At 52.9% G+C, this 13,795-nt stretch overlaps 4 protein-coding genes across 5 annotated transcripts in view; 3 read left to right on the top strand and 1 right to left on the bottom strand.

Annotated features, from left to right (window-relative positions):
- Window positions 1-1,497, top strand: part of NXN (nucleoredoxin) — a 48,529-nt gene extending 47,032 nt beyond the window's left edge. Inside the window, exon 8 of the mRNA XM_048966613.1 lies at window positions 334-1,497. Coding sequence (XP_048822570.1) covers window positions 334-516 — 183 coding nt within the window. The 3' untranslated portion in view covers window positions 517-1,497. The remainder of the gene's footprint in view (window positions 1-333) is intronic.
- On the bottom strand, window positions 1,358-5,848 carry MRM3 (mitochondrial rRNA methyltransferase 3). 2 transcript variants are annotated; one of them, XM_048966615.1, is made up of 4 exons: window positions 5,514-5,848; window positions 5,189-5,433; window positions 4,222-4,377; window positions 1,358-4,036 (listed from the first exon to the last, which is right to left on the bottom strand). In XM_048966615.1, exons 1-4 carry the CDS (start codon window positions 5,846-5,848, stop codon window positions 3,468-3,470), a joined length of 1,305 nt encoding a protein of 434 aa, XP_048822572.1. In that variant the 3' UTR covers window positions 1,358-3,467. The 2 variants fall into 2 exon arrangements, with proteins under 2 accessions (XP_048822572.1, XP_048822573.1); XM_048966616.1 differs by having other exon boundaries at window positions 5,247-5,433; window positions 5,550-5,649.
- Window positions 5,837-9,998, top strand: GLOD4 (glyoxalase domain containing 4). Its single transcript, XM_048966614.1, has 9 exons — window positions 5,837-5,968; window positions 6,176-6,225; window positions 6,659-6,779; window positions 7,667-7,811; window positions 8,005-8,141; window positions 8,451-8,537; window positions 8,758-8,871; window positions 8,958-9,044; window positions 9,307-9,998. The coding sequence occupies exons 1-9, from the start codon at window positions 5,879-5,881 to the stop codon at window positions 9,370-9,372; spliced, it is 897 nt and encodes a 298-aa protein (XP_048822571.1). The 5' UTR covers window positions 5,837-5,878; the 3' UTR covers window positions 9,373-9,998.
- A 158-nt stretch (window positions 9,999-10,156) lies between these two features.
- GEMIN4 (gem nuclear organelle associated protein 4) lies at window positions 10,157-13,793 on the top strand. Its single transcript, XM_048966612.1, has one exon. It carries the CDS (start codon window positions 10,405-10,407, stop codon window positions 13,621-13,623), a length of 3,219 nt encoding a protein of 1,072 aa, XP_048822569.1. The 5' UTR covers window positions 10,157-10,404; the 3' UTR covers window positions 13,624-13,793.
- Window positions 13,794-13,795: the final 2 nt, after the last annotated feature.

Genomic DNA, 13,795 nt, shown 5'->3' with positions numbered 1-13,795 from the left:
GCAGTGATAAATGAGTTTTTCCCTTTTGTGATTTGTCTGGCTGCTGAGCGCGTTGCTTGAGTGTGCTGTGGGTTCTGGGCCTGCACTCACACACACTGTGGGTCTGCCTGTGGGGTGAGAGGTCCTGGGGGTGTGAAACAGAGGAAGGAAGGGGCTGGAGAGGGGTAAGAAGAAGCAGGGTGAGAGTGAAGCCTGGGTTTGCTCTGTGGGTAGGTGGTAGGGCTCAGCACGGCGCAGCACAGCGCTCTGTGGGATGTGCAGCATGGCAGCAGCGCTGCTCCTGGATGTGTAGCTCTGCTGATGCTCCTCTCTCCCTCTCATTTTGGCCTCCAGGATGACATGACTGACTCTCTCCGGGATTACACCAACCTGCCTGAGGCTGCACCCCTGCTCACCATCCTGGACATGTCGGCCAGAGCCAAGTATGTGATGGATGTGGAGGAGATCACGCCGGAGATCGTGGAAGCCTTCGTCAGCGACTTTCTAGCAGACAAGCTAAAACCCGAGCCCATCTAAGGGAGCTTCTGCACCCACGGACATTATTTAAAACTAGGTCTCTCTTCCGCCGCTCATGGATTCTCCAGCGTGTTCTCACGCCCGACCCAGTATCCAACCTTCTTGTGGTGCCTTGTTCTACGCAGTGAATCCTTCTCCTAAGCAAACTCCTTGAGATGCACTTTCAGCAGGGAGTCGTTGGCGTTCGGAGACTTCGCTTGTGCTTCGTGGTGATATATTCTCTAATAACCAGGCCAGAACTGTTACCGTACTTACTTTATACATGGCACTAGCTAGCAGGCAAATCTTTTTGCATGGTGTTCTTCCCAACGTATGCATCAGGCGGTGGATGGGGTTCTCGGGGCTCTTTTTTTTTCTCCTTCTCCCTTTTCTTTCCTTTCCTACAACCTCTGCTGACTAAATTACTTTAAGGAAGCAATAAGGAAATTGTCCCCTTTGCCCCTGCCCCACCTTCCTTCCCCACTTGAGTAACAGTGCCCTGATGAGGCCAAACAAAGTCTTAACTGCTGACAACCTCTGAAAGACCACAGCGCAGCCGGGCTTTTCCTCCTCGGGGTGAGAACTTCCTGGGTAGTTTTCCCACCCCACACACCGACAGCCTTATGCAGCATTGGCTGCACACATTGGGGCAGTCCAACCCCCCCGTGGCACACAGATATCCCTCCTGCACTGAGCCAGGAGCAGAACACCACCAGGCTGCCCTTGTCTCCCCGTGGTCTCTCCCTTGTGCTCTCCCTATCCCCTCTCCCTTTCCTGTTCCTTCTCTCTGGTATGAATTGTCGACCCTTCTATGTTAGTTGTTTTTTGTAGGTGTGTCCCAAACCTGACAGTAATGGTGCTGTTCTTTAAAAAAAAAAAAAAAAAAAAAGAAAAAAAAAAGATTCCAGTCCTTAGCAGCACAGCCAAGCCCTCCCGAAAGTGACATTGTAAAAACTGTACATGGTGATTGGAACTTTGTAATAAAACTGATCGAATAACCGAGCTGGGAGGTGCCGGTTGCCGCGTCCCGCAGCCCAGCACAGACCCCGGTGCTGTTTCCATCAGGGCGGTGTCCTGGAGCTCAATAGTGGGCGTTGTGTGAGCTACCACGTTTCCTTTCAGCTCGTTTGTCAGCAATGGCAGGATTACAGCCTCTCCCTTTATCACTGTTACAGCAACCCACCCTGGCAGGAGTTGGGAAAAGCAGCCAAGTGCGGGAAAGGCAGAAATGGTGTAAATCTCTCTTGTTGTTTTGCACGTTTCAGATTCTCGTGTTCGGTGCTGGTTAGCTGAGCTGTGAGGCGGTCAGGAAGCAGCAGCACGGTGGAGCTGTCAGCCACAGCTCACTGCCCTCCCCAGCACTAGGCTGGAAGGTGGGCTCAGCCCTGCTTCCGTAGTGCCCCCGATGAGCTGAATCAACTCAGATCCCCTCTTTTCTGGGGATTTTTTGAGGGAATAATGCTTTGGTGAGTTACCATCCACCTCAGGGTTAAGGGAGCGCGCAGTGCGATTGCAGTCCCAATTCTTGCTGCGTGTGGAGCAGCTAGGCAATAGAATCACTTCCAGACCCCACTGCCACCTAGCGCACGTTGTCTGTGTACTGCAGGTCCTGCTGGTTCGGGGGCAATCTCGATGTGTTTGTGGTTTGAAAAACGGTTACAGTGAGGTTGGAACTGGAACCGCGGTGTCTGTAGTGTTTGGTCATGCAGCAGTGGCTGATGTTTGTAGGCAGGAAGAGCCCGTATTTGTTTCCCTCTGGACACTGCGGTTGGGGCTCCCAGAGAGGCAGCAATGCCTGCCACGGTCACGCTGGTCACTGCTTGGTAGGAACTGGAGCAAAGCAGCAATTTTCTGCCCTAGAATTGGGTTGTATGGGGTCGATTTGATGGGAACCAGCACAAGAACCAGTCTGTGGGGATAGAACTGGTTGGCTGGAGCACTTTCAGCTGTGAGCTAACACCGGCTTAGTCCTCAGCTATCAGGGCTTAGATGTGGAGGAGGCTGGCAGTCTGGGTGTCTCACAACCAGACCTATTGATGACCTTTCAGTGGTAACAGGAAACAGGAGCCAGCAGTGGCTGAGTGAGCAGCTCATGCAACTCACAGCCAGTGAAGGCAGGTGGCAGCCAGCGCTGTCACAGGAGCTGTCAGTCAACACACAGCTGTCAGGGAAGCTGAGAGCATCATGCAACGTGGGCAGGAGCCCCCAGTCCTGCAGTGGAGGAGGGTGTTAGTGCAAGCTAATACTGTCCTCAAGGAGACATGGACAGGGCCCCCGGTTTTATTTCACTGTGAACATCCATCTGAGGAGCAGCAGTGCCTGCAGCTCCCTCTTCCAGTCCCTCATTCATAATTTATCAGTGCTGAGGCCCAGCTGCTAGAGCTGAGCTGCTTGGGACAGGCACTGCCACCTCCTGGCAGTAGCACAGTTCTTGGTGCTCTGCTGCCCTGCACCACGGTGGAGTGCCTGATGAGGCACAGGGTTTGTGTAAGCATGGACAGGAGCTGCTCAGGTGGCAGCTGTCAGGCATTCCTAACCCAGAGCCACAAGTACAGTGGCTCCTTTGGCCCCAGGCAAGCAGTCCAGCAGTACTGGTGGTTGCACAGCCTAAGGGCTGCAAGAGGAATGACATGCTTTGCCAGCAGCACCCTGGCCAGGCTGGCACTGATGCTACTGCAGCTGCTACGTGGGGTTTGGTGTGAATGGAGCTCTGCTCATATCTCTGCAGCGTTCCTGGTGAGGCACAGGGCAAGCTGTGTCCCTCCTCCCACCCCCAGCACACACACACACAGGTAAGTTGGGGAGCTCATGCTCCACTTGCACTAGCATGGAGCAAGAGAGGCTAGCTCCAGGTACAGCTATTTAACAATCTCTTAGCAAACAAAACAGACCAGGCTGCTCTTTTATTAATTAATTCTTCTGCGGAGTGCCAAAGGGAAGGGGTGCTGCTTGAGCACCCGAGTCTCAGCAGTTTATCCCACTACTGGGAACTTCTGCCTTTCATCTTCTTGCTTGTGCTTCCTCCACTGCAACTGCCTCTTCCCTTCAAACAGCACAATGGCAGCAGCTACAGCAGAGTTCAAACTGTCCACACCAGGCACCACAGGGATGACCAGTCTCTTCCCACCTGTGCTGGCTGCAAGGTGAAGTGCATCTGGGCTCAGGCCATGGGTCTCTCCACCAACCACGACTGCTGCTGGGGACCGTATCCAGTTCTCATAGTAATACTGTGCAGCAAGCTCCGAGGTGCAGACGCCCTCCGTTCCCTCCTCATCCTCATGTTCAGGAGGAGCAGCCTTGCGTTTGGGTTTTACAGGAGCCTTTGGGTTGCCAGAAGGGGAGCCAAACCTGCCAGCTCCCTGGGGTGTGGGTTCTGTCTCAGCCTGAACCCCTGGGTCTTTGTTGTCAGCCACGCAGACCCGCACACCAGAAGGAAGGTTGTTGGGAACAGATTCCCAGTCCAGATTGGCAACAATGGGCACTCGGAAGTGAGCTCCCATGCCTGCACGAAGCACCTTTGGCTCCCATGGATCCACACAGCCTGAGACAGGGGAGGAAAACAGTGACAGTGCAGCAGTTCCAGCAAAGACTCAGGAACTGCTTCCCACAGCAAAACCTGTCTGTGCTGGACACTGCTTACAAATTCCATGAAACAACATCTTTAAGCACTGCCTTACCCCAGAGATCTGTCAAACTAAACACCTGTCCTGGGAAAAAGGCCCTTACCTTTGGTGAGCAACACTTTTTCACAACCTGCTCCTGCTGCAGATCTCAGAATAGTCCCCAGGTTTCCTGGATCCCGGATGTTGTCGCAGATGAGAACTAGGGGCAGCTGGGCAGTAGGGTAGGACATTTTGGCATGGTCAGGCTTGGAGAAGATCCCTGAAGAGACAAAGTGCTGATGAGCTTTGGGTGATGCACCACAAAGAGAGGGGTGGCTGTCATAGCTGTAGATGTGCAGGAGAAAGCCCCAGGGAATCACAGAATCATTAAGGTAGGGAAAGACCATAAAGATTCCTGAGTCCAACCCCACCTAACCTAATTCCCTCCAGGCCCCCTGAACCGTGTTCCTCAGTGCCTCATCTCCATGGTTCTCAAATGCCTCCAGGGATGGGGACTCCCTCGCTTCATGGGGCAGCCTGTCCCACTGCTTGACCACTCTTTCAGAGAATAAGCTTTCAAATATCTAACCTGAACTTCCCATGGTGCAACTTGAGACCATCTGCTCTTGTCCTATTGCTGTTACGTGGGAGCACAGACCAGCCCCCACCTCACTACAATCTTTCAAGTCACTGTAGAGATCAATGAGGCCTCACTCACAAGGCCAAGGGATCTGAACCATCCCAATTCACTCACCTGCTCCCTCTAAGATTTCTGCTCCACACCCTGCACAGCTCCATTGCCCATCTTTGGACACACTGCATAAGGGACATCTGTGAAGAGTTTGTCACTCCACAGAGAGAACCGTTTCCCAGCAGAGCTAAAGCAGCGTGCTGTGACAATTGAGCATTAGCACCCTGTACGACTCCAGCAGCCGCTTTCACAGCTCTCACAGCAGAAGGGAGCTCTCCAATTACGCTGTGTTTGACACGCTGCCAGAGCTGCTAGAAGCCAGAGATCGTCGTTATCTGCTTATCAGCTGTGGAATGACTTCCCTCTGAGCACCGCTGTCACTGTTTCTATCGCATCTCACCTATCATCCCCTGCGGGGCCACCACGTCGGACCAGCACTTGATGTCCTCGAACCTCACCCTCACCAGGCGGGCTCCCTTCAGCGGTGCCGGCGGCAGCTCCCTCAGGTGCAGGGCGGTGCTGAAGAACAAAGCCTGGGGCACGGCGCCCGCCTCCAGCGCGTCCCGGATCAGCCTCTGCCCCTCCAGCAGCACTTTCCCGTGGCGGTCGCGGAAACTCCGCGACTTAGCGATGGTCACCACTTTTCTGGGGAGAAAACGAGGGTAGAAAGCGTGAGGTGAGGGGAGCGCTGCCGGGACGGGGCCGCTCCCGCCGTCGCGCCTCACCCCAGGCTCCTGTCGCCGGGCGACGCCTTCTCGTACCACAGCCCGGGCCCGGCCGAGTCCCGCTCCACAGCCGGGAGAGGCGGATGGTGCTCCACGGGGCTCTGCCGCGCCTTGGCCTGCTCCTTCAGCGGCGGCAGCACCCGCACAGGGCTACGCCTCAGCGCTCGCACCCAACGCCGTCCCGGGGCCGCCCCACCGGGCCCCGCCAGCGCCCGACTCAGCACCGGCACGGCGCGCCTCAGCGCCGCCATCTTGATCCGCGACGTCAGAGCTGCGCCGCCGTCTCCGAACATCATCACTGTGCGCGGCGGGAAGGTCGGGCTCGATGACGTCATCTTTCTGCGCGAGGGGGCGGCGGTGGAGCGATGGCGGTGCGGCGCGCCTTGCACTTCGTGTTCAAAGTCGGCGACCGCGCGCGGACTGCGCGCTTCTACCGGGAGCTGCTGGGCATGAGCGTGAGCGCCGTGCGGGGGGCGGGAGGACTGAGCGGGAGCGCGGCCCTCAGCCCCGGGGAGACGCCCTGCGCTGCGGGAGGAGGGTGAACCGGGCAGAATCGCGTTTGCTCTTCTTTTAGACAGCACAGCCCCCAGCTCGGCCCGTTTACCTCCTCCTCCCCTTTTTTTTTCCTTCTATCTTTAATATATGTACGTTTAATTCGTAAGGTTCTGAGGCATGAGGAGTTTGATGAAGGCTGTAAGGCCAGCTGCAATGGGTAAGTGCGTTGCCTGAAGTGCTCGTTTCCCGTAAGGCACCTCCCTGTTCTGCCCCGGTATTTAACGGATGAATCCACGTGGTATTAAAAATTCACCCCGTGGTGCCATTTCTGTGTCAGCATGGGGTTTGCATTTGGGCTCTGCTATAGCTGTGTTATGTTGTGTTCTAATACCGAACCTCCAGAATGAAACTGTGGGGGTTGGACATGGGGATCTTGGTTGTTTTTTTCCCACCTGAATGATTCCATGATTCTACAGTCATGGCAGCTTTACCCACAACAGCCCCAAGAACTCTCTGTGTCAGCTCCTTTCCAATGGGAGGTGCCAGGTTAGCTGTGCCATTTGTTCTTGAAATGATGTTCTTTGCTGAAGCTTTCATGGTTGCATTTCTTGGTGTTTGTTTCTCATATTCATTCCGAATAAATCTTCTAGCCCTTACGATGGAAAATGGAGCAAAACAATGGTGGGCTATGGGCCAGAAGATGACCACTTTGTTGCAGAGTTGACTTACAACTATGGTATTGGAGAGTATCGCCTTGGCAATGACTTTCTGGTATGTGCCAAGCTCAGCAAAACCTTATTATGATCAGTGCTTTCATTTTCTCAGTAGGAGTCTCTTATATGGCTTATAACAGTTTTTTTTTTTAATACTATTTGATTTATTGAACCCTTCTTATTCGTGCATTTTAGTTGTCTCTAAGCTGGAAGAGCAAAAGGTAGAGGAGCTTTGTGTTCATGTAGGATTGTGGAAACGCATCCTTCAGCACTTCCCCATCCGTGGTTGCTGTGTGTTTGCTGACAGATCCAGCTTGAAGTGGTCAGCTAAGAAGAATCATGCTATAGGGACACTCATTTGTTATTACTTATTCATTTGTTAGCTGATGGTTAATGTGTTTGCTCACTGTTTCTGTTGAGCTCATGTTTTTCCTTGAGTTTGAAGAATGTTGAGGATCAGGTGCATGGAGCCACAAACATCTCCCTAAGCTGGTAGAACAGCCGGGATTTGGTTTTCTGCTTTGTACAGTGCATTGACACAAATTCTTTTCCCATTACATTTTCCTTTGGCGTGAAAGAAGAGTAGAGTAGTATGTCCCAGAAACATGGGAGATGCAGGGTTAGCCTAAGCTTATTTTCTAGGAGCAAGTTACCTGCTTCTCAGGAGGTTGTGTGGTCAGTGTGCTTTATAAAGTAATCTGGCTTGTTTCTGTAGAGGCAGACTTTCCAAAGGTAGGGCTTCACCCTATCTGGGATGGTCAGATATCCTTGACCACAGCCACAGACTGTGGCTAACAGAGCCTGGAAGGGTGAAAGCAGTGAAGAGTGAGGTCTTCCTGCTGATGCACGTGGGTGAGAGTTGCTTTGTCAGCACAGCTGAGGGAGGTGGTTTTTCAGCTGTTGTTGCACCAGTGGATTTATTGTTGTCTTTTCTGTTCTTGGCAGGGCATAACCCTGGTGTCCAGCCAGGCTGTGAGCAATGCTAAGAAAATGGGGTGGCCCCTCAAAGAAGTCACAGCCGGTGTGTTTGAAACTGAAGCCCCAGGTGGATACAAGTTCTACTTGGAAGACAAGGAACAGAAAAAGCAAGGTGAAATAAATGTACACATGCTCTTCTTTGTGTTCAGAAGATATTTACAAGTTGGATGTGCGTTTGTCTCAATGGCATTTTATGAAACAGGGCCTATATTGTTACTTCTTTATTACTTCTTAAGATTATAAAGCAATGCAATTAAAACCATGATTTATCTTGTAACTATTCTCCATTTACTGCACTGCCACAGATCCTGTGCTAAAGGTAACCTTGGGTGTCTCTGATCTGCACAAGTCTGTTAATTACTGGTCTCATTTGCTTGGGATGAAAATATATGAGAAGGATGAAGAAAAACAGAGGGTTTTGCTGGGCTATGCGGATAACCAGGTTAGTTCTGTAGAAAGCCTTCCAGTTCTTTAAGAGTCACGTCATAGAAAGCTCTCATTTCATGAGAACAGGATCTAAATCTCATGATAGAAACAACTGTGCACTTCAGAGCCTGAATGCTTTAATTTAACTGCTTTTTCTTCTTTTTTTACAACCAAAAGCTGTGGTTTGCTCTGGGAATTTTGATTCATTGGGAAATACTTGTAAGGGCAGTGTTGAAACAGTCTGCAACAATGAGAAGCTGGAGCAAATGTGGCACTGAGAGCAGTGTTCCATGCAAGTTTGTTAGGTTTTCTCGTTTTCCTTCAGTGTAAGCTGGAGCTGAAGGCTGTTGGAGGAGCAGTGGATCATGGAACAGCATTTGGAAGGATTGCCTTTTCCTGTGCCAAGGAAGAGGTAATCATCATGCTTTCATTACCTCTCATCCAGCTGAGTAGTGGGAGATAGGTGTCTACTACTAGCAAAATCTCTCAGAATTGATCAAAGTAACACTGATCAACTTCTCACAGTGGAAATGCAATGGAGTTGCAGGTAACAGGAAAATGTAACTGAGAACAGCCTGAATACATCCTGGCTTCATCTGACTGGGGCTGGTGTTGTTTGTTTTCTGTTTAAGTTGCCAAACATTGAAGCACTGATGAAAAAGGAGAACCAGAAAATTTTAACGCCTCTGGTTAGCTTGGACACACCTGGCAAAGCTACAGTGCAAGTGGTCATTTTGGCTGATCCTGTGAGTAGCATCAGAAATAGTAATAAAGTCAGTTCTAATTTCTCTGCCCCGGTTATCTGCCTGACTTGCTGTTAAATTTGGCTTAGGATGGCCATGAAATCTGTTTTGTGGGAGATGAAGCATTTCGAGATCTGTCCAAAGTGGATCCCAATGGTGACAAACTGTTAGATGATGTAAGTAATGTTCTGCCTTTTGTTTTCATCCTGATCACAGCCACCTGTAGAATCGCATTTTCTTTGCAGCAGAAAATATTGGCTGTCAGTGCCTGTTTTCATTACTAGTACACAAGAAACAGTTTCTTCATCAAGATAGCTTTCCTCTGGATTATAGAGCCTTACAGACAGCCTGTTGTTGTGGGGCAGGGTGGTGAGAGTGGGCAGCCCAGTGTTTGGAATGGCTGAGTCAGCCAAACATGCTCATGTTTTCATTTTGCAGGCTATGGCAGCTGACAAGAGTGACACGTGGTTTGCTGCCCGAAATATGAAGAAGGTGTCTGCATAGCTGGAGGAGGAGCTGGGCTGGCTGGTTGTCATGCCTTAGTTTTCATCTGGGCAAAACTTGCTGTGCTGTCCGTCCCATGGGAGAGTGCAGTCATGTCCCATACTCTTCTGTTGGTTCCTTTTCAGCTTGTTATCTCTTTCATTTCAAGCTCCTCTTTATTTTCAATCAAATATCATGTGCTCCTTCATATGTGAAAAGTGAGGAGGATGTTGAGCACGTGGCTTCCAACAGGGGAGCTGCAGGCTAACACCTCGTGTATCTCTAGTGTGGTTGCACTTGAAGGAGAAGTTGCCAGATTGATTAGAATATCCAGATCTGTAATTAATGAGCTGTAGCCCTCCTGACTGCAGTGCAGGGCTGAGATTTTGGGGTATCAGCAGCTGTAGTGCCTGGCATTGTTGGGCAGGCTGTTTGTTTTTGATCTCTCTAGATGAAAATCAACAGCACTGGCAGTCGTTGCACCATGTCAGTGCCTGCAGTGAATATTCCGAATGGAAACAGTGCTTGATGTGACGGTGTTGCGTTGGCGTTGATGCAGTCAATGAGTTGGGGCTGGATCAGGGCTGGTGCTATTGTTGGAAATTTGCCTTTACTTGAATAAAAGTAACGAGCGACGTCCCCTGGGAGTCTGTATTGGGACTGCTGCTCTTTAACATCTTTATCAATGACATCAACAACGGAATCCAGTTTGCTGATGACACCAAGCTGAGTGGTGCGGTTGATGCGGTGGAAGGAAGGGATGCCATTCAGAGGGACCTCAGTAGGCTTGAAAGGTGAGCCCGGGTGAACCTGATGTTCAGCACAGCAAAGTGCAAGGGAATATCGGTGGCCCTGCACGTGGCAGGGGGTTGGAGCTTCATTGATCCTTGAGGTCCCTTCCAACCCGGGCCGTTCTGTGTGTCCTTCCAACCGCGGCTGAATTGGGGGGAGGCGGGAAACCTCCGCTCCGCCAGGGGGCGCTGTGGGACCGCGGCGGCCGCCTGCTCTGACGGAGCGCAGCGCGCGCCGCGTTGTCTGCCCGGAGCCGCCGCCATGGAGCCGGGCGGCGGGAGCGGGGAGCGGGTCGCGCCTTGGGGCGTATGCGAGGAGACCGCCATCCTGCACGGCGCCTTCCTGCTGGCTTCCAGGCTTCTCCAACCGCGGCCTCTGCGGGAGCTGCGCAAAGCCGAATGGCCGCTGGTCGGGCCGCCCATCACCGACGCGCTGAGGGAAATCGGCGCCCGCTGCCCCTCGCCGCGGCAGCACAGGCTGTGGAAGCAGGAAGCCGTGGCCATCGTGTGGGCCAAGGTGCTGCTGCCCGCCCCTCCCGCCGCCTCTCTGGACCGGGAATGGAAGGAAGACGCCTTTTTCTCCGTGGGCGCGATGATCCCCGACGTTAACCGCACGGTTCTCTTCGAGCTGGTGAAAGCCCTGGCCGCTCCCCGGCTCTTCGTGCAGCTGCTGCTGGCGCTGCCGCACGCCGTGTGCCGGGCTGAGCTGCGGCGCCTGGTGCGGTACGTCGGGCAGGACACGGCTCCGTCGGATGTCGGATTCCTCCTGGATGTGTGGTGGGAGGCGATGAGACAAGGGCGGGATCCGGAGGAGGGCACTGTCGCCGCGTTCGGCTCCCTCGTGCGTGAGCACGGCTGTGAGCGCGCTCTGGATGATGGCTTGCGGCCCCCGAAGCGGTTCAAGGAGGACCCCGGCTTTCTGGATGGCTCTTCTGCCGCTAACAGCCTGCTCGTGGTCCTCATCGAGGGGTTAAAGCAGACCTACGGGAGCATCGCCTCACCGCGCATGAAGTGCTATGCCCTGGGCAACCTGGTGGAGCTGCTGTCTGTGTTCACCGAGCTGGAGCCGCAGGGCAGCCCCCTCACCGTTGCAGAGTACCTGGCCAAGATTAGCTCGGTGGTCAGCCTCTGGAACAGTGATGCTGAAAGCCAGCACCACCACAGCGGGCTGGACGAGAAAGTGAAGGAAGCTGAGAGGACCGTGAGCTTCTCATCCATGGCTAAGCTGTCACGTGAAGAACTGATAGCTGGCTTGGACTTTCTGCACAGCTTGTTGCGTGCCTGGGGAGAGGAGCTGCAGGGCGTCCTGAGCAGCACAGAGAATCAATGCTATGAGAGCTGCTGGCTCCTTGATATTCTTCCCACCTTCAGGAAGGCCCTGGTTTGCTTCTCTGAGACTGGAGACCTGAGTGAGGATGAGATGCGTGTTGCATTAGAACTGGCACAGACAATTGATGACTTTCTCAAGGAGATAAGCACCACTCAGAAGAACAAAGATTTGAACACCAGCCTTGCATCTTCAGTTGCCATGACAATCATTGAGCAAAAGCTGAACCGGCACATGGAGGTGTGCTCCATTTTTGCTTCTGAAAAGACCTGGGCCTTTTCAAAAGACTGGGTTGACTGCCTTGTGAAAAACAGAGCTCTTTTCCAGAAACCAGAGCTAGTTTTGAAATTGCTGGAGACTGTGGTGAACTTTGCCACATCCTGCAAAGACAGGGAGGCCCAGGAGATGCAGTTGCAAGTGACCAAAACCATCGTGGAATGTTACAGTGAGCTTTCACTAGCAGACAAAAACGAAGTGATCTCAGGTGTTCTGGAGGCTTGGGGTGGGCCAGGGCTCTCCCTGAACTTGCAGGTTGTCGTGGATGGATTCCAGGAGGACCTCAATGTGACTTTCAACCAGATCACCAAAAGTGTATCTGATGAAGGCCTTACCAGGGCTGTGGCTGCTGTGGCTAGGCTTGCTCTGCTGCACCCTGAGGCCACTGTGAAGCAGATTTGTAGTCTTGCTGTAGTCAACCTAGGAGCACACCAGTTGCTGGCACAAATCCTCTGCTCTTTCCCAGCACTGAGCTTCCTAGAGGTGCATGATGATCCAGGCAGACCACGCAGTCTGGTGGTACGGTGCCTGAAGGAGGCAGCATGGGAGAAGCTTTCCTCTGCAAGGGAGGAGGAGCAGTTTCTTGAGTTTTTGGCCTTTCTCATGCAGCCAAGTTCAGCTGCCCCACTTGTATCACCTGCAGAAGTGACCAAAGCTTTTGTCCTTCCCTATTTGAAATCAGACTGTGCTCAAATTGAGCTGAGCCTGCAGATCCTCAGTAAAGTTTTGGAGATACAGTCCTATCCAGAAGAGCACTGGATCAAGTCCTGCCACCCGTTCCCACTTCTCCTCAGCCTCTGCAAGCTTCTAGATGGCTACACAAAGTACTGGCATCAGCCCAAGGAGCAGCTCTTCCCATCCCTGGAGATCAAAGACCTGGTGCTGAATGTCCTCGGCCGGCTCTGTGAGGTAATGACTCCAGAAACTGCCTCCTCCCCAGAGGTTTGGGTCCAGTCTCTGGCCTGGCTTCACAGGAAGGTGGCATCACTGGACTGGACCATCGGTCTCCGTTTGAAGAAGTTTTATGGAGAGCATTTCAAGAATGAGGTCCCAGCAACGCTATTTGAGATCTGCACGCTCCCTGAAGATGAATGGACATCCCAGCCTTTGCCAGCCTACGGGCCGGGCAGCGGGCTGCTGGCATGGATGGAATGCTGCTGTGTGTCCACTGAGCTCAAAGATACGATGCTCTCACTCCTCGTGGTCAACGTGGACAACCCTGAGGAAGTGAATCTCTTCAGCAAAGGCTTCCTGGTGGCTTTCATACAGGTCCTCCCTTGGTGCAGCCACAGTGAATGGAAGAGGCTTGTGCATGTGGTCACAAACCTGCTGGAGAGGCAAGTGTTGCATGTGCCCTACACACTGGAGTACGTGCAGTACATGCCCCTGCTGAACCTCCGGCCATTTGCCTGCTACCTCCAGCTCTCCGTGCTCTTCCTGAGGGGCTTCCAGCTCCTCTGCAGCTCCAGCTGTTCCACCTGGCTGCCACCACAGGCTTGGCTCCACGTGGTCCAGCTGTACTGCAGCAGCCTCACAGACCTGCTGAGCTCCATCAAGAGCGCCACAGGGTCTCCCTTGCACCCCGCTGAAGACAGGAGCTCCACAGAGGAGGTGTCCTTTGTCTGCATCCAGGTGTTTTGCCACCTCCTGCACGTTGCAGCCATGCTGCCTCCAGATAGTGGGTGCACTGAGCTGCTGGTGGTGGTGGCCTTGGAGGTCCTCTCTCAGTACGAGGTGTTCAGCTCTGCAGATTCGTCCCCCAGCAATGTGCTGAGGAGAGCCAACGAGAGGCACTTCCTGGAGTCCATCACTGACAACATCAGGGACAAGGCACTGTGCAGCCCCCTCCTGCAGAAGCTCAGCAAGCTGGGTGCTTAGGCATCCCACTCGGCCAGGGATAGCCTGAAGAGTTAAAGGGAGAATCATAGGGGAGCACTGACCCTGCTGCAAGGGACCACTATGTGGAAAGCTGTAAGATCTGTAATAAACCTCATCTATTTTCCACTTTCGAACCCATTTCTTCCCTGCTCTGTTCTCTCGAAGCCTCTCT

Source organism: Lagopus muta, chromosome 20, assembly GCF_023343835.1.
Source record: "Lagopus muta isolate bLagMut1 chromosome 20, bLagMut1 primary, whole genome shotgun sequence".
Classification (NCBI taxonomy): Eukaryota; Metazoa; Chordata; class Aves; order Galliformes; family Phasianidae; genus Lagopus; species Lagopus muta.
This window is presented reverse-complemented; position numbering and strand designations above follow the sequence as displayed.